Source organism: Trachemys scripta, chromosome 4 (genome assembly GCF_013100865.1).
Source record: "Trachemys scripta elegans isolate TJP31775 chromosome 4, CAS_Tse_1.0, whole genome shotgun sequence".
Classification (NCBI taxonomy): domain Eukaryota; kingdom Metazoa; phylum Chordata; order Testudines; family Emydidae; genus Trachemys; species Trachemys scripta.
In genome coordinates this window covers 141429557-141452656 of record NC_048301.1, presented here as the reverse complement: position 1 = coordinate 141452656, position 23100 = coordinate 141429557, and the positions used below count along the sequence as shown (strand labels likewise).

At 51.6% G+C, this 23100-nt stretch overlaps 2 protein-coding genes across 2 annotated transcripts in view; both read left to right on the top strand.

The window, feature by feature from the left end:
- The window catches only part of LOC117876234 (integrin alpha-D-like), a 116145-nt gene extending 104381 nt beyond the window's left edge, over positions 1-11764 (top strand). The window contains exons 26-30 of the mRNA XM_034768181.1: positions 5638-5721; positions 5898-6011; positions 6213-6305; positions 6482-6591; positions 11228-11764. Of these exons, the coding sequence (XP_034624072.1) occupies positions 5638-5721; positions 5898-6011; positions 6213-6305; positions 6482-6556 (366 nt within the window). The 3' untranslated portion in view covers positions 6557-6591; positions 11228-11764. The remainder of the gene's footprint in view (positions 1-5637; positions 5722-5897; positions 6012-6212; positions 6306-6481; positions 6592-11227) is intronic.
- LOC117876238 (integrin alpha-D-like) overlaps positions 1-23100 on the top strand; it is a 79192-nt gene that overhangs the window by 22473 nt on the left and 33619 nt on the right. The window contains 4 exon segments of the mRNA XM_034768188.1: positions 1765-1922; positions 2081-2235; positions 2400-2531; positions 3154-3227. Coding sequence (XP_034624079.1) covers positions 1765-1922; positions 2081-2235; positions 2400-2531; positions 3154-3227 — 519 coding nt within the window.

Sequence of the window (23100 nt, the reverse complement as noted above, 5' to 3'; positions counted from 1 at the left end):
ACCGTCGCTTTTGAGCTTGGGAAACAAGCACTGATTGGTGGGATTACATTGTTATACAGCTCTGAGGTGATGAGCGTGGGTGCAGAACTTTCAGATGCAGAAACCACCTTCCTGGAACTGTGTACAGAGCTCATCCCAGCCCTGCAGTGCAAAGACAACAAAAAGAGAGCTGCCCTCTCAGTGGAGAAGTGTGTGGCAATTGCAATGTGGAAGTTGGCAACCCTGGACTTCTACCAGTTGTGAATCCGTTTGAAGTCGTGAAGTCGATCACAGGGGCTTCGTTAATGCAAGTGTGCAGGGCCATGAATCGAATCCTGCTACGAAGGACCATGACTCTTGGCAATGTACGTGAAATAGTGAATGGCTTTGTAGAAATGGGATTCCCTAACTGTGGCAGGGTGATAGATGAAACACATATTCCAGTTTTGGTCCTGGACCATCTTGTGACAGAGTACATCAACAGAAAAGGGCACTTCTCCATGTTATTGAAGGCACTTGTAGATCACTGTGGGTGTTTTGCTGACATCAACATGGGGTGGTCTGGGAAGGTGCATGACATGCACAACTTCAGGAGCACCGGCCTGCACAGAAAGCTGCAAGCAGGGACATTCTTTCCAGACCAAAAGATTCCAGTGCGGGATGTTGAAATACCCATCATGATCCTCGGAGACCCAGCATATCCGTTACTCCCATGGCTCATGGAGCCTTAAATGGGAAAGCTGGACAGCAGCAAGGAGCGCTTCAACAACAGACTGAGTAGATGCAGAATGACTGTGGAATGTGCCTTTGGCACATTAAAAGCACGTTGGCGATGCCTTTAGGGAAGGTTAGATCTTAGTGAGGAAAACATTCCTATAGTCAGAGCTGCCTGTGGGGCTAAGGGTGAAAGGCTTGCTTGGGGTGGAGTGCTGAGCCAGATCACCTGGATGCTGATTTTGAGCAGCCAGATAACATGGCTATTGGAGGGGCACAATGGGGGCTATTTGAATCAGGGAGGCTTTGAGGCAACATTTTGAGAATGAGAACCAGTAATCTGCAATGCTTCATTAAGCTCAGTTATCTGTAGTGTAGACAAGGCCGCACACAGTAGCAATACATTTTGTGTGTGTCTGTCTGTCTCCCCTGTACTGGAGAAAGGCACAATGATAGCTTTGCTGCAGGCCGGCGAGTTGCATGAGCCCATGGTGCTCGGGCTCCAGGAATATTCCTGGCTTGGGGGCCTGTCTCCACCAAAGTTTGGGTCCGAGTCCCATCTGCTGCCCCCAAACACCTCCCTGATTCCTCCCCCATACTTGATCGTCTTGGCTAAGATGGGGCTCAGGGTGGTGGAGTGCTGGTGCAGGGTGGTGGTGTTCAGGGCACTGTGAATTTGTGGGTGGGGGTGCTGGGCATAGTGTGTCCAGTGAGTGCTGACACCCCCTCCTGAACCCATACCGTCTGCCCCAGGCAAAGAGCCCACACCTAGCACCCAAACTCTCTTGAAAGCCTTAGGCAGGCAGGTGTGTGTATGGTGGGGTGAGGGGGAGGACAGGACGTGGACCTGTTCTGGGCACCACCAAAAATTATACAGACCTGCTGCCCTGCCTTCCTGCTCCCTTCTCTTCTCCCCAGCATCTCCTCTAGCAGAGCTGCATATCCATAACTTGTCTCCCTGAGGTACTGAGAGCACATCCAGGCTGGGTGGGAGGCTCTGGGGAAAAAGGGAGGGGGCCTGGCCCCATTGCAGAGAGCAGCTGGGTGATGGTTCTGTTCCCCCCATGGCAGATCCCGGCCAGTGCTCAGAGTCGGGGTCTCCATCAGCTTCCAGCCCCCCACGATCCCCACCTCGGCCTTCGACTGCCAGGGGCAGGAGCAGCTCAACACTGAGGCCAGCAGGGCAAAGGTCTGCTTCACCGTCACTAAGAGCACCATGGACAGCCTAGGTCAGACCAAACCCCCGCCCCCGTATTCTGAACCAGCTAGTTCCCTGCCCTGGGGCTAGACTGGAGCCAGGGCCCCGTGGAGGGGAAGGGCTCTGTGTCCCATTTCCCCTTGAGGTTCCCACTGTCTCTCTCTGTCCCTCATTTCCCCTCCCCCGTAGGCGACAGGATCTCCAGCACCATCCAGTACAGCCTGGCCCTGGACTCCGGGCGGACGAAGATCCGAGCCGCCTTCGACGCCACCGGCCCCGTCCTGAGCAGGGAGCTGCGGCTCGGCATCAAGAAGAAATGTGAGACGTACCGGATAACAATACCTGTGAGTGCGGGGTGTCCCGGCTCCTTCCCTTACCACTATGTCTGATCCTCCAACCCTGCCCCTTGCTCCCAAATCACCCAGAGAACAAATCTCTCTCTGGGTCCCACCCAGCGCCCAGCTCCCCTTTTCCTTCAGGGTCCCAATGCATCTCTCTGTCTCCCCAGCTCTGCCCTGAGGACACCGTGACCCCCATCACCCTGCACCTCAACTACACCCTGACGGGGGAGCCCATCGCTGCTGCCGGCGACCTCAGACCCATCCTGAGCGAGGACTCTGTGCTGGCGTCTGCAGGCTCGGTAAGGTGCCATAGCCAGGCCCCACGGTGGGTCTGCTGCAGGGATCAAACCAGTGACGTTGCCATTCAAAAGCGAGAGACTGAAAAGTTTGGAGCCAGCAGCAGCTTCCTAAAACTCTTACAGAGTATGGACACTAGAGGGCGACAGAGATGGATGCCCAGTTTGCCTTGGCTACAGACCTGTCTCTCCTAGGTGGGAACATTACAACTTCTCAAAGTTCCCCAAATTTCTGTCCAAAAACCAAAATATTTTTGGCTAAAAAAATGATTTTTGATGAAAATTTTTCAAAACTTATTTTGGCCAGGGCCCCTTAGAGGGGAAAGGCTCCATGCCCTGTTTCCCATCCCCCCATGAGCCAGGCAGGCCCCCTGACCTGGCACTCCTACAAGTGTGATACTGTTACTGGCTGGAGCTGGGAGTTGGAAGGGGGAGGAGGGGTATGGGTGAGTAGGTGGGTGGCAAGGGCAGGGCTGATGATGGGTTCAGCTGTCCCCTGTGCAGGGGACTGGCAGGTGCTGGGGTAACTGGAGGGCCCCTGGGTCCCTGCAGTGTTGCTCTGGCAGATGGTGCTGCAGCCCCCTCCCCACCCACTCTGATCCTGCTCTCCTGTGTCTCCCCTCAGCTCCCGTTTCAGAAGGACTGCGGCACCGATGGCCGCTGCGATGACCAGTTAGCAGTCTCCTTCAATTTCTCTGGGTAAGTCACCGAATCCTCCCAGCAACAGCACCCGCCATGGGGGGACCCGTCCAGCTTGATCACACCTTGGATTTCCAGTGCTGATAGATCCTGGGTGGTGGGCACTACTGTAGTGAAGATCGCAGCACTGGGGTCCCTGGCTGGGCACTGCTAGAGGAAGTTCACAGAGCAGCCAGGGCACTGCCCTGAGGAAGCTCACCCCTTTCTCTCCCCGTTACCTTGAGCACCCTGGTGGTGGGGGTCACCCCCGAACTCAACACCACCTTCTCCATCCAGAACCCCGGGGAGAATTCCTACAACACCAGGGTGCAGTTCTTCTACCCGGCTGCGCTGTCCTACCGCCGGGTCCTGCTGCTCCAGGTACCATCAATGCACACCAAGCATGAGGGGCAGACTCTGCAGGGGGTGCTGTGCTGCAATTGGGGAGGGGGTTTCTGCAGGGGATGCTATGCTGCAGAGAGTGGGCAGGGGACTCAGTTTGGAGTGCCGTGCCTCAGGGACTGGGTGAGGGCTTGGCAGGTGGGGTCGTGCTGCAGGGAGTGGATGGAGGACTCATCTCTCACTGGCTGGTCCCCTGTGCTCAGTCTAACAGGAGGGCCATGGCCATTAAATGCAGCTCAGCAGAGGGCTCAGAGGAGCAATCTCAAAGGAACAGCACCTGCCACATCAACCACCCCATCTTCTGGAGCGGGGCCGAGGTAAGGACGGGCCCTGGCTTGTGAACTCCCCAGGGGTGAGCCCAGCTGGGAGCAGAGAGGGGCAGTTCCCTGGGGTCAGCCCAGCCCATGACAAGAGATGTGCTGGGGGAAGTGCCACGGGGAGCCTGGAGAGTCAGTACAAACAGAGCCCTGAGGTCACTCCGGGGCTGGGGTTAGGCCCTGCCAGGGCTGGAAACCAAGGGCCAGACTAGGGGGGCTGGAAATCAGGCCTCACTGGGGGAGAAAAGAACAAAGGGGAGGGCTGTTCCCTCCCCCATTTGGGGTCCTTAAAATGATGGTTAATGGGGTGTTGCCACAGCACGGAGCCGACTGAGGTCTCTGGATCCCAAATCAGGTTAATGCTGTTGGGCAGGGACAGGGTCATGTTAACACCTTTGCCTCTCTGGGCCCATTTATTCCATCTAAGTTCATTCAACAGTCCCCCTGATCCGCTGTGCCTGCCCCGGCCCCGCAGTCTCTGGCAGTTCCCCAGGCCCTGAGCCCAGCAGCTCTCACCCCCGTGTGTTTTCCAGGCCGTCTTCGTCGCCACCTTCGACGTCTCTTCTGAGGCTGACCTGGGGGACAGGCTTCAGATTACGGCCAAGGCCAGCAGGTGAGGGGGCTCTACAGGGCCAGGGGGTGGGGTGGGGGTAGTGGGAGGGGGCCATGCACGGAGCAGGGCAGTGCAGTGGCCTATAGTGCAGTCTTCCTGCACAGCTACCTGCCTGCGTCTCCTCACATCTCTCTCCTTTGCCCTCCCCTCCCTGCAGTGACAATGGCGGCCCCACCACCGAGCGCATGATTCACCGGGCGGAGCTGCCGGTTAAGTACGGCATCTTCATCATCCTCACCAGGTAGGTCAGTGCGGAGACAGAGTGGGGGAGCGCCCCCTGCTGGGCCCCCATCCTGTTCCCCGCAACACAGCGCCCCCACCCACCGCCACTCTTCAGCCCCATCCATCACACTCCCGTCTCTCTCCTTCCTTCCTTCCTTCCATCCTTTTTCTTCCCCAGACTTGAGTCAACCAAGTACATCAAATTCTCCTCCAAGGAGGCAGGGACAAGTGTGCCAGTGACACATCGGTACGAGGTGAGGCTGGTGGCACAGAGTGTGAGGAGGGAGATGGGGCAAGAGGGAGGGAGTGGAAGTGGTTGAATGGGATCTAGTGGGTTAGGGCATTGAGGGGGAGGGGTAAGGGTAGGGATGGGCAGGGAGCCAGGACTCCTGGGTTCTATCACCAGTTCTGGGAGGTGAGTGGGGTTAGAGTGGGGGTTGGAGATCAGAGCTCCTGGGTTCTTTTCCTGAAGTGCCCTATGGAGAGTCTGTTTCTTTCAGGTCAAGAACCTGCGGCAGCGAAGCGTCCCCATCTCGGTCACGTTCCAGTTCCCCGTGGAGCTGAGCGGGGTCCGGGTGTGGGACGCTTCTGAAGTCGTCCCCTCCAAGGTACCTGCCTCTCCCTGCCCGTGTGTGTGTGTGTGTGTGTGTGTGTGTGTGTGTGTGTGTGAGAGAGAGAGAGGGGCCCAGTGACACCTGCTCTGCCCTACAGCGCCCTCTGCTGGGACAGGCTGCCTAGGGGGGAAAGACCCCTGCCCCAGCCCCTGAGCCAGCCAGTCCCCTGCCCTGGGGATGGATTGGTGTTGGTGCTCCCTAGAGGGGAAGGTCCCATGACTCATTCCCACCCCCATTAACACCGTGTCTCTCTCCCTCCCCAGCCCCAACTGGCTCAGTGCACCAGTGAGGTGGAAACGCCCGGTTCAAAGGACTTTGTGAAGCAGATGAGCGATCGCCCCCTGCTGGTGAGTACAGGCTGGTGCTGGTCCCAGCAGCCCCTTCCCCTCCGCACTAACACAGACAGTGAGTGGGGGGCTAGGCTGGAGGAGGGACCCCTGCTATAGACAGACCCAGACTCTCATGGCCATGCTGAGCCCCTGCACATCCCCTGCCTCACCCGGTGATATCCTTCCACCCCCAGGACTGCTCCGTGGCCACTTGTAAGAAGATCCGGTGCAGAATCGCCTCCCTGGAAATGCAGCAACCGCTGGAGTTTATGATCAAAGGAAGGGTCGGCTTCCAGTGGGTCTCCCAGGTACGAGATCTGCCTCTCTCTCCCAGCACCAGGAGAGAGATCCCCCCCCATATGAACATTCCCCACACCTCTCTCCAGAGATGGCTGCATCTCAGTGCTGGGCAAGGGATGGCCTCTAAATTGCTCTGGGTCCCTCTGGGATGATGCTCTGGGCTGGTTTGTGTCGTTTCTGGTCAGGGACGGTGAATTTCTCTGTTCCAGACACAGCAGCAGAAAGTGAGTCTGGTGAGCAAAGCCCGGATTGAATACGAGGAGAAGAAATACACCCAGAAGGAGGGATTCGTCCAGCGCCAGGTACCAGAGTGACTGTGCCGGGATAGAGAGAGCATCGGCTAGTGGTTAGAGCTGGGAGCCAGGACTCCTGGGTCCTGTAACTGCTCTGGGAGGAAGTGGGGTCCAGTGTGTTAGAGCAGCGGCGGGTGATGGTGCCAGGACTCCTGGGTCCCCATCTCACGGCTCCTCTCCCCCAGGTGCAGACGGTGGTGGAGCGCTCCAAGGTCTATAACTACCTGCCCATCAGTGTGGGTAGCAGCGTGGGGGCCTGATCCTGCTGGCTCTCATCACCGCAGCCCTCTATAAGGTGAGTGGGGCAGGGCTTGGACCGCGCCCCACAGCCCATCGCTATTAGGGCGAGGCCTGTGGTTCTCCAAGTACCGGATTTACCATGGCGCCGAGCCCCAGCTCAGAAGCGGGCCCATAACACTCGCTTCCTCCCCTCTTGCAGCGCTGCACAAGCCGAGCCTCTGAGCAGCAGGATCTAGCATGTGAGCTCAGAAGCCAGGGGGCCCTGGGATCTGTAGTTCCTTGGCCAGCTCCCTGCCTAAGAGCCTGCCCTGGAGCAGGGAAGGAACTACATTTCCCAGCATTCCCTTGGCTGCTCTCAACAGGAAAGGGGGGGGGGGAAACAGACCCCATGCACTGCAGCTTGCTGTGAATGGAAAGCTTGCTGCTAGAAGGGGGTGGCATTGTGAATGGGGAACAAGTATGCCCAAGGAGTAGAAGATATCACCATCAGAAGACTTCCCCAGACTAGGGTTACCATATTTTGTGCCTCCAAATGGAGGACACTCCACAGCCCCCCGGCCCCGCCTCAGCCCCGCCCACACCCCGCCCCAACCCCGCCTCCTCCCCAAAGTCTCCGCCCCCTCCCCTGCTTCCCGCGAATATTTGATTCGCGGGAAGCCTGTAGCAGGTAAGGGGCGGTGTGGGGGGAGGAGGCGCGGCCCAGGCTGGCCCCCCGGCGTTTCCAGCCTGGGTCGGCTCGGGCCCTGGGGTGCCGGCCCCGGCCGACCACCCCCGGCCCGCCCAGCACTGCCGGCCCCCGGCGGACCCCCCCGCCTCCCCGCCCGGCGGGCTCGGCTCCCCGCGGGCTCGGCTCCCCGGCCGGCTCGGCTCCCCGGCTCCCCGCGGGCTCGGCTCCCCGGCTCCCGGCTCCCCGCGGGCTCGGCTCCCCGCGGGCTCGGCTCCCCGGCTCCCCGTGGGCTCGGCTCCCCGGCTTCCCGCCCCGCAGGCTCGGCTCCCCGGCTGACCGGCTCCCCGGACCCGCGCCCGGCCCGGCACTGTGACCCTGGCCCGGCACTGCCCCACTGGTTCCCGGCCCGGCACCATGCTCCCGGCCCCGCGCCGGCCCCGGCCGAGCACCACCGAGCCCTCCTGATTTTCCCGGACATGCCCGGCTTTTGGGGATTTCCCCCCGGACGGGGATTTGAACCCCCAAAAGCCGGATATGTCCGGGAAAATCCGGACGTATGGTAACCCTACCCCAGACTGGATTAGGGATACTGGTGTGACCTCGCCTGGCAGCCCCCAAAGAAGGAACTGGGTGGAATGAATGGACAGTGCACCTCTCTATCTGAAGCCTAGCAAGGGAGGGAGGTGGACTCCACTAGGAGAAATTAAAATGAAAAGTAAGGGAGGGGAGGCTCTACTAGAGGACCTGGGCAGCTTTAGATACAGTACCAGGCACGCAGGAGGATTTCCACTTCTGAGCCATGGAAGCAGAAATTGACTTTTTCATATTTATCCAATATTCAGAAAGGGAATCCAGCACCTGCCTTCCAGATTTGAACACCTCAAAATTCAGGAGTGCTCAAGCTCAATTTGAGCAGCTGTTACTTCATTCTCCCAAATCAAATATACTGATCCACTGTAACCTGCTGTAGAAAAAGTAGGATAAAATTGAGCAACAAATGCTGGGGTCTTTGCAGTGCTAAGTAGGACTGGAATTACTATCTTCAACAGCCATTACCATTTATTTTTTTTAGTTTTGTTTGTTTAAAAAGAAGACCGTGATATTGCATTGGCAAATTCCCCATAGAAATGAAGAGTGGAGCAAAAGAATAATAAAGGCACCTCAACTTTTCCTCATTTATGTAGGACAGTCTTATAATATGCATCTAGATATCTTCCAGTCACACAAGCTGAAAATTGTTCCACTTCACTGCAGTTCTGTAACCATGCGGGAACCAATCCTGTCTGTGTTCTGTGCACATCCAAAATTCCTGCTGAATTCAGAAGTGCCTTGTTTTTGTAACCATACTACCTGAGTATCAGAGGGGTAGACGTGTTAGTCTGGATCTGTAAAAAGCAACAGAGAATCCTGTGGCACCTTTAAGACTAACAGATGTATTGGAGCATAAGCCTTCGTGGGTGAATGCCCACTTCGTCGGATGCATGTCATACTACCTGATATTTTCAGCCCTTGTAAGCGAAGCAGGTTGACATTTAGTAATTTGGTGGGAAGCCTCTCAGAAAAAGTTAGGAGGTGTTGCTTATTCACTAGGTAATGTGAGACCTTCCTGTTACAATAGTAAACCAATGCAGCATAGAATGCACTTTGCTCCCAGAGTCTAGAATGGGGTCCTTTGCTTCTATGCACAGCCCATTAAAGACAATGAAAAGACTCCCACTCACTTCACTGGGCTTTGGACAGAACTGGTTATACACAGGGTAACTCCACTGTCTTCACAGGGTCCTGGCCTCACAGCAGGGGGTGGGGGGGCCTGTGCGCTTGTTGCAGAACTGCTGCTCAGGGATGGGAACCTCCTGGTACCTCAACCTCCAAAATCATTCAGGCTGCACTTCCTGCATGACTATGTGCTAGCTGAGAGGCACTTGGGAATTGGTGGCCTCTGCTGCAGGTGATGGGCATCTCAGGTACTTAAAGCCAGGGCCTAGAGGAGGAAAGCACCTAACTGCAGAGTGAGTCTGCAGCTGCCTAGGGCCGGTGCTGAGGATTTAGAGTCCCTAGTGCCGCCGTTGCAAGGTTCAAGCATGCTCAGCCTTGGAATTGCCACCCCTCCCTTGCTAGCAGCTGCAGCTATCTAAGGCTGGCCTCTGGCAATTGGCCCCATGGCTATAGCCAGAGAAGCTGCAGGTGGCTCTGTGAAGCTGGGAGCAGATAAAGAAACTGGAGTTAACCTCAAGGAACAGAGGTCACCCGTAGGAAAGGAATGTCAAGGGGAGCAGGGAAAGAAGAAGCAGGTCAGGCTTGCAGCGGGAGACTAGCCTGTCCAAAGTAGAAAGGAAACAAGCCTGGGGAGAGGTGGTGGTGACCAGGAAGTAGACTAGCCTGTAGATGGGAGCAGAGGGAGAAAGGCTGGTGTCTTCAGATTCCCAAGGGCTAAGTGCTCACTTTTGGGAAATGGTGTTTGCAAGTGGCTTGCTCAAATGGCAGGATGGGGGCTGAGGGAGAGAGTTGTCAGAATTGATCATGTATCTGCTGGCTTTAGAACTTTGAGCTGAGACTAGAACCACATACAGTGACTGGTGACAGGGTGGTACTGAAGACATGGCGGTAGAAGGTCTGAATGAGGAAGGAGAGGAAGAAAATATCGGGACACATGAGGGTGGGGGGAAAAAAGAGTGCTGCCAGAGGAGGAAAAAAAAAAGCCGACCGATCTTCGGGACAAACGCCTAAATATCGGGACGATCCCGATTTTATTGGGACATCTGGTCACCCTATTCCCACAGCCCGTCCCTCCTCCTCAGCCATGAGCCTGTGTCTGTCTGGCTCTTACTATTCCCCCCCGGCTGTCTCCTTCCAGTTCAGCTTCTTCAAGTGACAGTACAAGCAGAGGATGAAGGACACTGGAGGGCGAGGGGCCTCTCCTGACCCAGAGTGCAACCACTGGCAACTCCCCTGCTTCCAATGCCCCCAAACAATAGCCCCCCCATGCGCTCCCCTAGATGGATCACAGAACCCCCAAATTTTAATTGCTGAAGCTGGGCACCCTCACTCTGTCCCCCTCTTGTTCCTCTCCCCAACCGGCACAAGTTGCCAATGTTGGCACCCCCCAGCTTTGCCTCCCTCTGGGTTGCTCCAAATCAACCCCCACCCCCTTATGTTTGCCACCTCCAAGATGCAGAGAGACCGGCCACTGCCCATCCCTCAACCAACAAAAGCGGTCCTAGTGCCAACTAGAGCCAATCGTCACACAAATTACGCTGGGCAGAATTCTATTTACCTTTTTATAATTTGAATGAAGAACAGTGAGGTTATTTTTATAGGCATTTTTTTTAGAATTCTATTGATTTAAATTTTGATGTGGAAAATTCTGGGTTTTAAGCATCCCATCCCCATTTTTATCAATGTAAATGATCCCGCTTGTGGGAATTTGTGTGTGTCGGGGGTCAGGCCATATGTGAAGGTCACACAGTTATTTAATGGCAGTAGAGGTTGAGATTCAAAAAGTTAAAGCTTTATAACTATGCTGGGATGGATTTTTATTGGTAAATGTTGAATTCATCACAACACAACAAACTGCCGACAACATATTTCCATCGCTAATAATTGAAATTTTCCACTTAAGAACATATTGGAGTTTGATTTCAGGCTATTAACTTTGTATATTTTGACATGTGATGATGATTTGTGTTTGAATAGTTATAAAACGTGACCTTTTAAAATAAATTTCTGTTGTCTTTACAGAATTAGGGTTTGATTCCCCACCCCAGTAATTTTCCACAACTGAAAATTTAAATGAATAAAAATAAAAAAATTTTGCTTAGAAATAAACAGAACTGTCCATGGAAATTATTTTTAAAAAGAATTCTGCTAAGCCTATTTTTAACATTTGAAAACACAAATTGTCGACAACACATGTCAAATTCTACAAAGTAATTATCCTGAAAGTTGTTGATCAGTATTGTCCTGATAAGCAATGTGTCTCAACATTGTATGTAGTTTTATAAGATTTCCCTGTATGATGTTACTGACCTGTGTTCCCAACCCCACAGCCTTGCTCATGCAGAAGTTGGCAACCAGATGTGGTCTCAAGAAAGGAATGTCCCTGCCTGAATTTGCATTTAAGCCATAAATGGTCATCAAGAAGGAAGGGAAACAAAGGAAGCTCAATCGTGTGAAGAAAAGCCAGCTGTGAACATCCTTCCACATAAACTCTGTGTGTCCTAGTGCCCAGCTGGAAATGTTTTTCAAGAGTGAGACTGAAACTATAAAAAGGAGGAACAACCCCTCCTTCCCTGCCCATGGCATTCACTGCATCTGAAGAGAGACAGGAAGTATTCACTGGATGCCGAGGAAGAGGGTCTGACGTACACAGTTTGATCCGGAAGGCAGCTGAAAGCAGGTGGTGAGAAACTTTGCTTGAATAGGATATAGTTTAAGTTAGGCACCAGTAATTGTTACATCTTTATTTTCTTTGTAAGCGTTTCTGACTTTTATTCCTCATGAGTTGGATTCACTTCAAATCTCTCTCTTTGTAGTTAATAAACTTGTTTTATTCTTTTATCTAGTCTAGTGTGTTTGAATGGAAGTGTCTGGGTAACTCTGTTTTGGGGTGGTAATTTGTGGGCACAGGAATAATCTTACAGGAATGATGGACTTAATATGATTTGTAGGGTCCAAGAGAGAGCTGGGCAGTACAGGACATAGATTTCTGGGAGAAAATCTAAGACTGGGTGTGTGCTGGGGTCACCCTGCTGTATAACCCAGGCTGGTGAGAGCCAGAGTGTAACCCAGGTGTGGTTAGCAGGCTGCAGTTACACACAGACACTCAGGGTGTGAGTTGCATGCTCTTAGTCTGTTTGTGAGTGGCCCAGGTGGGAGTTATTTCAGTGAGACTTTGTAAGGCACTCAAGGCTGCAGGGCCAGGAGGTGACAGAGCTGCTCATTAGCCTGGATTGTACCCTGGCATGCCAGAGATGTGTAAACAGGACTCTCACGTGGGAGTAAAGGGGTTATATTCTCTCGGTGTTTGGCACTGGAGCAACCGCTGTTGGAAAGCTGTGTTCACTAAGCAGTGTGACATAATGTCCGTGCCACTCAGGAAAGACAAGAAGTCCAGGCACTTTAGTGCTATAAGGCCAATGTCATCACTTCCATGACATAATTAATCTAAGCAGTCCATGGCGTAGGCTCACCCACAGTCATTCCTCAAGCCTACTATGAGCTTTCAGATCCTAGAGAAATGTGTTTCCCAGATAGTCTCATTAAAGTTCCTAAATTCCCATCCATCATCTTGGTAGAGGGCTGGTGGTTCATTTTCTGCCTCATTAATGATAAAATATGAAGACTTTTTTTTTTTTTCAAAGCAGCTCTTGTTTTTTTGAATAGCAAGTCATCCAGCCGCACTCAACACCCCCCGCTCCCCCGCTGTAAAGCTGAGCTGGTCACTTGGCCTCTGGTCTCCTTGCACCATAACAAAGACCTTGGAGGACTGTGACAAGCATTCATAAAGTGCTTCATATAGTGCTAGAAGGGTGTTGGAGCTGTACTGAAGAGCTGGGGCATGGCGAGAGATGCTGGAGCTGTCCCAGAGAGCCAGGATATGGCGAGAGACATTGGAACCCTGCTGGAGCATGGTGGTGACCGGTGCTGGAGCCGTACTGTAGAGCCGTGGTTTTGTTCAGAAATCCAGATCCGAGGCCGGAAGAGACCATTGTGATCGTCTAGGCTGACCTCCTGTGTAACACGGGCCATAGAACTTCCTTAAAGTAATTCTTAGAGCAGAGCTTTTAGAAAAGCATCTAATTCTGATTTTAAAATTGGCAGTGATGAAGAATTCAGAATGACCCTTCTTAAGTTGGTGATTACTCTCCTTGTTAAAAACGTGTGTTTTATTTCCAGTCTGAACTTGTCTAGATTCAGATTCCAGCCACTGGATCACGTTGTACCTTTGTCTGCTAGACTGAAGAGCCCATTATTAAATATTTGTTCCCCATGTAGATACTTATAGACTGGGATCAAGTCACCTTCAACCTTCTCTTTGTTAAACTGAATAGTTCGAGCTCCTTGAGTCTATCATTTCAATCATTCTTGTGGCTTTTTTCTGTCCCCTCTGCAATTTATCAACTTCCTTCTTGAATTTTGGCACCGGAACTAGACCCAGTATTCCATCAGAGGCCACAGCAGTGCCAAATATAGGGATAAAATAATCTCTCTACTCCTACTTGAGGTTTTCCTGCTTATACATTGATGAATTGGCATAGGTTACACCCAGAGCCATCCCACATGGTCTGATAAGAGTCCAGACAATATGTGTGATGAGCAGGGACCCTCAGCTTGCCACAGCCCATGGGGACTCTCTGGGGGCTCACCAGATCATCCGTTCAGCGCTTCAGGTATCTTCAGATATTCATCCCATGCAACACTCCCCAGTCTCTCCAGATGTTCAGCAGATGATGACATTCCTCTCCAGATGTTCAGAACATGTAATAATATCCCTTCATCTCCCCCAGTCCCTTCATATGTTCAGGACACGTAGCATTACCCCTTCCTCCTTCTCTGGCCCTTTTTGGGAATCATTTCCTTTGCTTTTAACAAAAGCCTGGCATTGAATGATTTTGGGAGGATCAAAAAGTTTTCAATTAGCTGGAAAACTTCATGTTCAGTATGACCTGAACTGAAAATTTTCCTGTTAGTTTTTCCTGGAATTGCCAGGGAACCACTCCCCCTCATTCTATTATTTGCTCAGCTCTATCTATGAGGGCTCTGTACAGAGAACACTCCCTGGTTTTAGCCCCTGGCCCCGTTCTCTGCTGGGGGCAACATGGGGAAATGTTCCTCAGGACCTATTGGGGGGATATGGGCTGCATGCCCTGCAAGGGGCGGGGGGCGGTGTCAGAGATTCCAGTACATAGGGCAGCGGCCTGGATGGCTCACAGCACGCTATGAAGCCACTTGTCTGTTTTTAACCCTGCAAAAGGGGACAAGTCCTGGAGCAGTCTAGCTCAACCCTCCACCTCCTGTTGTATCAGGAGAGCTCTATCTGGCCAGGATGGCTGCTGAGGGTCCCCCATAAACCTTCTCTTCTGAAATACTGTCCCAGTATTGCCTGCAAGATGGGAATTGGCAGAAACCGCTATCTCCTTGATAATTTACATTCCTCTAATCTCCCAGCAGAGGACGCCCTGCCCCAAGGTTGAAACAATAAAGGACCACTAGTCATGCTGCAACCACCAGGGAATACTAATTACATGAACTTCCCTGTGCTGCCTTGGAGCTGTCTGGGTTGGGGGTGGGGGAACCCCACCAGTGGGATGTGGGCTGGGTTGGAGTGATGGAATATAGCCCCTTCCTGGGGACATGGTATATGTCCTGGATATTATTTTCTCTAGGCCTTGTGGTTAAAGGCAGGTCTCTTAGAGGCAGCGTCCCTCCAGACACACTTCTCCAGCCGGGAGGTGGGAGCCACTTATCTCTAGTGCCTACCACACTCCCAGTCCATTTTGATAAATTTCATGGCCAGAAGGTTTTCAAATTGGCCAGTTTCACATTTTCAGATGTTTACATCTGAAATTTCACAGTGTTGTAACCATGGAGGTCCCAACCCAAAAGGTAACTGGATCTGATCTCCCTCTTCACCTGCACGGCTGCTCTGATTGGGGGAAGTCCTGTTCCTTCCCATCCCCAGCCAGGACTGCCAGCTCGGAGCCTCCAGCTGGGGCACTCCCAGAAGCCCGGGGAGATCAGATTTCACAAGGAAGGTTTTATTTCACAGTCCATGACACATTTTTCATGGCCGTGAACTTGCTAGGATCCTACTTATTGCCCTAACTGCCCATTGCTTAGTGTGTATCTTACAGTCGATGCCTTTTTGCACTCTGAGTCAAATGCTAATGAAGAGCTTGTGGGGATTTGATCATTGCCTGTTAGGTTCACTTCCTCTGGGGCACCTGACATTGGCCGCTGTCAGCAGACAGGATACTGGGCTGGATGGACCTTTGGTCTGACCCAGTATGGCCGTTCTTATGTTCATATGACTACAGAAGGAAAATTTACAAGAAGAGGTAAAAAGTGTGTGTGTGTGTGTGTGTGTGTGAGAAAGATGTGGGAAGACCATGTTTTCAGGTGGAGAGCAAAGGCCAGAGCTGGTGTATCTGGGGGTGCAGAAAGACACCCTGGCATCTTTCATTTAGGAAGACAAGTTGCCAGTGTTGATTCATGGAAAGAGGGTTTCAACCATGCTGGCAGAGGACTTTGGGGGCAGCAGTACCTTCTGAGCCAAGGGGGGATCTTGTTAGTTGCACTGAAGCTTTGGAACACATTAGGATTTTAGTGCACCTGTCACCTGTTGTCCTGTTTGCTACCCTTTGACTCTCTGCCCTTCGTTAGAATGGCTTCCTCTATAAAAGACTTTAGGTGCTGTGTGTCACATGGAGCTGTGCTTCAAGGGGTAACCAGTGCGCTGGGTGTACTGTTGCTATGGGAACAGCAGGCCTGGTGATTCAGTGAGTGACCAGGGACTGGGCACTCCCAGGGGAGGCTCGAAGGACTGTGCTTCTCTCTAAGCTGAGGAGAGACATCAGAGCCTTCGTGGGCTGAGAGGGGAGGGTGTGTGTTGCCTGTGGCTTGGAGAGTCAGGGAGCTGATCCCCTGCCGGCACGGCCATGGCTGCTTCATGCTAAGGGCAGGTTCCTCACAACTGTTGGTATCCCTGGGGAGAGTCACACATGGGGAGTGGGACACTGACTCCACAGACAGCGGTGGATTGAGATCTACACAGCTGTGTGTCATAGACCCTCTACCATGCTCACGCAATAAAGATTCCTCTCTGACTTGTGAGGCTGGGGCTGGTGCTTTGGCAGCAGGAAGGGATGGGATCTCCTCCTGCTGTTGAGATCCACAGAAGCGCTTCCTTTCTTCCATGGCACCGAGCAGGCACAGAGCGAACCGGGTCTTCGACAGAGCCAGGAATCCAACCCAAATCCCTTGAATCAGGGCCACACCACAGTCCACAGGCCAGTCAGAGTGCTACCCTCCAGGGTGGTACTCAGCCGGTCTGGGGCACTTTGACTTCCCCACACAGATCCGTAAATTGGGCATTTCCCAGGATGTTGCTCCCCTGACACCTAGCTGGGGAGGGGGCAGAGACCCTGGGTATGTTTATGTAAATACACTTTGCTCCTGCTTTGCTTAGATTTGCTAGATATTCAGCTGATGGAGCGGTGTTTTACTCATTGTAATCAGCTTGGCTGGTGTTGGGTCACAAATTATGTTAGTACTGAATGCAGGGGTAGTGAAATATGGTCACCACTATTGTAATTATTGTGGGAATACAGAAAAGCAGGACTGTGCTTAACCTGTCCCAAAGGAGGGAGTCACTCTCACTTTAAAGAACCTCGGTAAGACAAGGGCTTGAAAGTCAGAGCCCTGTGAAAGTAAGAAAGGAGCGAACAGGGCTCCCAGCAGGTTGTATGTTTTAAAGGGTCTGTGGTAAGACTTGTTCAACCTATTTCTCCCCCTTGTTCAGCTGTGTTATTTTTAAATTGCTTAATCAGACGTGAAACCACTCATGACAGGACTGTTTCTATCCAACAGCTGATATCATTAAGCGGTAAAATCACTTGTGGCAAGACTGTGTTTCTGCCCAGATTACACAGAGCTAAAAGCACTAAGAGACTGCCCGGTGGGAGCAGACAGCTGGCTGTGGGAGCAGTGAGTAGGTGGGCAGCAGGGTGGTGCCGGAGAGGTGCAATGAGTGGCAGTCGGGTGGCAGCAGAGAGAGCAGGGCAGCGTGGAGAGCAGGGAGCAGGTGGTCGGCGAGCTGCCAGCAGAGCGAGTAAGATCCTGTTATCCTGAGCCACAACATCTGCTCTGGTTCCATGTTCCTTCTCCTCAAGCTACATTGGGACAGTAGAAGTGGAGCCCATGGATTGCCTGGTGACTGGTTCCAGTTGTCATCAGCTGCCATCCGTCTTCTGCTTGCCTCGGCCATCAGGACCTGCAAGTATAAAAGGACTTAGAAAACCCATAGTGTCGCCAAGGGTAGTTGGGAGCCAGGCTTCATGCCTGTATGGTTAAACCACTGAGGCATTTATTTATCTTTTCCCCTACTTTCTGTACACTTCCCTCAGTAAATCGTGGTTTGTTTTGCACCTTATTCTGGGTTAAGTCTTTACTTACCCGAGGCAGTGGGGGAGTGTCTAACGTTCCAGACACTGATTAGATACTGGAAGCTGGGGCCAAACTGACAATCTTCTAGGCACCTGTTGCTATAATATTCTCAGTGCAATAGCCTGAGACTCAGGTGTCTTTCTATCCTCTGCTGTCCCAGCTGCCCATCAGTCTCTAGAAACAGGTGCCCTGAGCCCCTACAAATAAAAGTAAGACAATCAGTTTTCTAATGTCACTGACGGCCCTGCCAAGTCTTTCTCACTCAGGGACAAATCCTACAATCCGTATTCAGGCAAAAATCCTATTGGTTTCCGAGGAGCTTTGCCATGATCTTGCTAAAGTGGCCTAGAGAATAAAAGGTCATTTTAAAAAAAACCTAATTGCAACATGGCTACAGGCAACTGTGATTGATTATAGCCAGCTTTTTTTTCTTGATGCAGCTCCAGTTGGTGAAAAGTGGAGAAGGAGATCTAGTCTACAAATTAAAAAAGAGAAAAATGAAAGTAAGTGTTAAGTTTCATTTTACTTGCCAGCTGGGGCAGGGTTTCCAGGAATTAAGAGCTGTTCATCAGAACAGTGACACCATAAACAAACACGGATTTTTGGACATGCTTGTAAAGAGATAGGCCAAAGCCTGGAGTCCCCCTGGATGTATTAGACCCAGCCCCAAGGGCAGAGGCCCACAAATGCAATTATCCAGCCCAAGGTTATGCTTCCTGGGACGCTCAGGTGGTTTTCTGTGGGCTCTGAGTCATCAGGACTATGCAGGGTTGATTGTTACAAAGTAACCACACAGTACCCAAACCTTTCCTTCAGAATGCCCAGGGGCTTGTATTGAGATTTAAAATCCAAATGTCCCCTATAGTACGCATACCCCATGCTTGCCTTTGTACCTTTTGAATACCAAACACCCCTCCACTAATCTGTCCAAATAAACTGCATTTCTCTCAATCAAAAACAAGATGTTTGCGCAAGTGGGGTTTCCTTGCTGTAAACAACCACCTCCCATTTCCCTTTAGCCCTCCTGTATCCATGCCTCTTCACTCCTTAATGTGCTTATCCCAGCACAATCCTGCACAGGGCTGGGCACGTGGCTAGGTGGCCTTGTTGAGATGGGAACGGCAAACACTGCCCCAAGCAGAGAGCAAGGAATTGGTGCCCCAGGGTGATGGGTGTGGTTAGGAAGAAGTGGCTGTTTCCTCTCTCTCCTCATAACTTGCAGAAATGCAAATGTTCCAGGCTCACCTGTTGGACCAGTGAATGGGGGGTGGAGGTGGGGGGTTTGCAGGAGTGGACTCCAGAACAACTAAAAGCTTCTCAAATAGAGGACCTAGATATCAGCGTAGGGTATGACTGGAAAATCATTTGGCAAACGCAGCCACCTTGGAAGATAGCTTGTATTGTAGTATGGGGAGGGGACGCTGTCTGCTCATGGCTGGAAAACTCCCATCTCTGATGCAATATTTTGTAAGATCAAATTGGAGTTGGTGTGAAAACCATCCTGACACAAAGGTGCTATGTCAATATGTAAATACCTAAGACTGTTTCAATGGTAATTTGTTAAATTATTTCCTTTCTGAGAGAGGTGGTGTCATAAATATAAAGGGAAGGGTAACAACCTCCCTGTATACAGTACTATAAAATCCCTCCTGGCCAGAGGCACAAAATCCTTTTACCTGTAAAGGGTTAAAAAGCTCTGGTAACCTAGCTGGCACCTGACCGAAAGGACTAATACTTTCAAATCTGGGGGGAGGGGGAGTAAAGGCTTTGTTTTGTCTCTTCTTTGTCTGTCTGTTCTGTATGCTTACCAAAGACAGATCAAGAAAGCAAGCAATCCAACTCCATTAGAATTAGTAAGTACTAGCAAGGGAATGCATTAGCTTACTTTTATTTTGGCTTGTGATTTTCTCTGTGCTGAGAGGGAGGTGTATTCCTGGTTTTCTTTTTGTAACTTTAAAGTTTTGCCCAGAAGGAAATCCTCTGTGTTTTGAATCTGATTGTTTTTTTCTTTCTAATAAAGTTCTGTTTTTTTAAGACTCTGACTGGTTTTTTTAGTGTCCTAAAAAACCCCAAGGTTGGTCTGTGCTCATCTTGTTTATTCTCAAGCCTCCCCAGGAAAGGGGGTGTAGGGCTTGGGGGGATATTAGGGGGGAATAGGAACTCTAAGTGGTCCTTTCCCTGAGTTTTCACTTGGTGGTGGCAGCGTTACCTAATCCAAGGTACAAGGGAGAATTTGTGCCTTAGGGAGTTTTAACCTAAGCTGCTAGAAATAAGTTTATGGGGTCTTTCATGTGGGTCCCCACGTCTGTACCCTAGAGTTCAGAGTGGGGAGGGATCCCTGACAGGTGGGTTTTGTTATAGGTTGGATAAACCCTATTTCAAACTGCCCTTTGTTCAGGATTCATGCGAGAAACAAATCATCAAGCTCCGTTATGAAATGGCGACCTGAAACCACAGAAGCTGCTGCTCAAATGTTACCAGATTTGCCCGTTACTTTGGGGTATGCTCATTTATTAGGGTTTGGTAATTCTACTGCTTGTGTCACTTGTGTTCTCATACGGAGCTCTACTTCTCCCTCCTGCCAGTTCCCTCCCAATGGAGCTACCCTGCAGGACCTAGGTTCCCCAGGGCTGGGTTCTTCCCACCCCAGAATCAGACACACACACATTAAGAGAACGTATCCGAGAGGACCGTGTTGATCAGCACTCCCAAGCTAACCCCTTATATGTCCCTGGACTCAGCAGGCTGGGTCGAGCAGCACTTCCAAGCTGCCACCATCATATGCTCCGATTCAGCATGTCTCTATCCCCACTTTTACATTACAATTCTTCTGTGCTCTCCCTCGCCGGCTGGTGCCGTTGCAGCCTGGCTGTAAGGGAGCAGGGCCGCCGGCAGGTGACTGCTGTGTCTGAGGAGAGGAGGAGCATGGCAGGCCCCCCGGCAGGCGACTCAGAGTGGACTCTTGGCTTGGGTGAGTGCTGGGACGGGGAGCAGGAGTCCTCTTTGGCCCAGCCCCCGGGCAGCCTGCCTGCTGCACAAGTCAAACTGTACCAAGTTTGAGCTCCTGTCGCTGTGACAAGACTGGAGCTGACCATTCAATGCCTAGCTATAAATCACTGGTGCAATTCACAGCGTCTGTCAGTCTATTTTTAAAACCTCAGGTTGTTCTAAACTTAGATCTGCGCCCAATGGTATTAACACACAGCGCTTCCCCAATAGCTCCTCAGATCTCCCCTGCCCGCAGCTTGCTCTGGGGTGCATTCCCTCAGCCAAGGGGACCACATTTTCCTTATCAGCCCTCTCACATACACATAGCGATCGCCCCCAGGGGTCTGCTTGCAAGCAGAGATGAAACCTCTGTAGGAATAGAGAGAGAATAGAGAGGCAAGGGGCAACCAAACCAGAGCTTTGCAATGTGTTTTCCTGCCAGTTGAAAGTGATCTGGGTGCTACAGTGGCATTTGCTGCTTGCTCCTCTGGGGCCAAGTCATTTCATTTCCCACCTGGGGAGATTCACAGGTTCTTAATTACTGTACAGGGAAGGATCTCCATACACGTGTGCACACCCCAACCGACTGATGTATCCCCTGTCCAGCCCCACCCCAGAGCCCACACCCCCAGCAGAGCCTGCACCTCTGCACCCCAACCCTCTGTCCCAGCCCTGAGCCCCTCCATACCCCAAAACCCTCATCCCTGTCCTCACCCCCCCCACCCTTTCAAGGCAGGTGTGTGGAGGGGGTTTGGAACCGTTCTGGGCACCTGCTGCCTCTGGTTGTTTGATTCCTGCTGTGTCCAGGGAAACAGGACTTTCCATGTTCATTGAAAACAAACGGGATAGTGTCAAAGAAATCCCTGACGCCATCATCAATTTAGCCTTCTAACAGAAAAAAACCACAAGACCTTGAATACTGACTAACCACTCAATGCAAAAAGATTAACACCATGGGTGGTGTATGGAACCCCCCTTTGGGGAGGATAGCCCCTGCCATATCCACCTCCCCCCACCATGACCAGAACCCCAAGACCCCTTCCCCCCCATGGCCAGAGCCACAATCCCCCCATCCGGAGATGCCCTGAGTGCCCCCCCCCATCAGCCGAAGGAGCCCTGGACTGGCTGAAGCCCTGAGCCTGCTGCACCTGCCTGGAGAAGCCTCAGGCCAGGCACAGCCGCACCGCACCGCACCTCCCCTCCCCAGACCCAGCCGCAAGGCTGGCCCTGCAGGTAAGAATTGCAGATATTAGAAGCATCTCTAGTTCCCTCTTTTTTCTGAACTGACAAACTCTCCTGTCTGCTTTCCTCTTGACCACAAAGTGAATGGGCATCAGCTGTCTCTGTAGAGGGGGTGGGGGCTGTTTATATATGGACTGAGCCATCTTCTATGATGCCCTTGGTGAGTGACTAGGCCAATCCTCAATCGGGAAATCCAGTCACAGATGTCACATAAAAATCTGCCATATGGATACATTGACTCTCGAAGCAATTGAGAGCCCGTGTAATAGTTTGCCACCAGAACCATCTGTCCCAAGCTATCATTTCCAGATCATTGGGAGATATGTTGCATGACTTCACGTTGGCTTTTAAGACATCTTTATAGTGCTTTTACTGACAGCCAATGGAGCATTTTCCACAAACAACCTGGCAGTAGAAGACCATCTTCAGGATCCATGTGTCATCCATTTTCATAACACGACCAGTCCAGCGAAACAGTTTGTTCATAAGCATTGCTTTTGTGCCCATGATACCACACGACTAAAAGGCCTCTGTTTTTGGAATTCTGTCCCACCAGTTCACATGGGCGATCTTCCTGAGGCTGCGCATATGGAACTGATTAAGTTTCAAAATGTGGCAGTGATCTATGGTCCATGACTCTGATCCATACAACAGGACAATCAGGACAACTGCCTGACAAACTGATACCTTCCTATGAAGTTTAACATCAGGGTCATTCCATAGGCGTTTGGTCAATCTTCCAAAAGCAGCACTGGCTTTGGCTACGTGAGCAGTTACAACGTCATCAGTGTTTATACAGGGGAGAGTTCACTTCCAAGGTAACAGAACTTGTCAACAGCCTTAAGCACCGTATCAGCAGCAGTGATCACTGGAGTGCTGGGCTTTTTCCAAACAGACTGAGAGATAATTCTGCAGAAAAGGACCTGGGGATTACAGTGGATGAGAAGCTGGATATGAGTCAGCAGTGTGCTCTTGTTGCCAAGAAGGACAACATCATATTGGGCTGTATTAGCAGAAGCATTGCCAGCAGATCGAGGGAAGTGATTATGCCCTTCTATTCAGCACTGGTGAGGCCACATCTGGAGTACTGCATCCATTTCTGGGACCCCCACTAGAGAAAGGATGTGGACAAATTGGAGCGAGTCCAGCGGAGGGCAATGGAAATTATTAGGGGGCTGGGGCACATGACTTATGGGGAGACTCTGAGGGAAGTGGGCTTATTTAGTCTGCAGAAGAGAAGAGTGAGGGGGGATTTGATAGCAGCCTTCAACCTCCTGAAGAGGACTTCCAAAGAGGATGGATCTAGACTGTTCTCAGTGGTGGCAGATGACAGAACAAGGAGCAATGGTCTCAAGTTGCAGTGTCAGAGGTCTAGGTTGAATATTAGGAAACACTATTTCACTAGGAGGGTGGTGAAGCACTGGAATGGGTTACCTAGGGAGGTGGTGGAATCTCCTTCTTTAGAGGTTTTTAAGGTCAGGCTAGACAAAGCCCTGGCTGGGA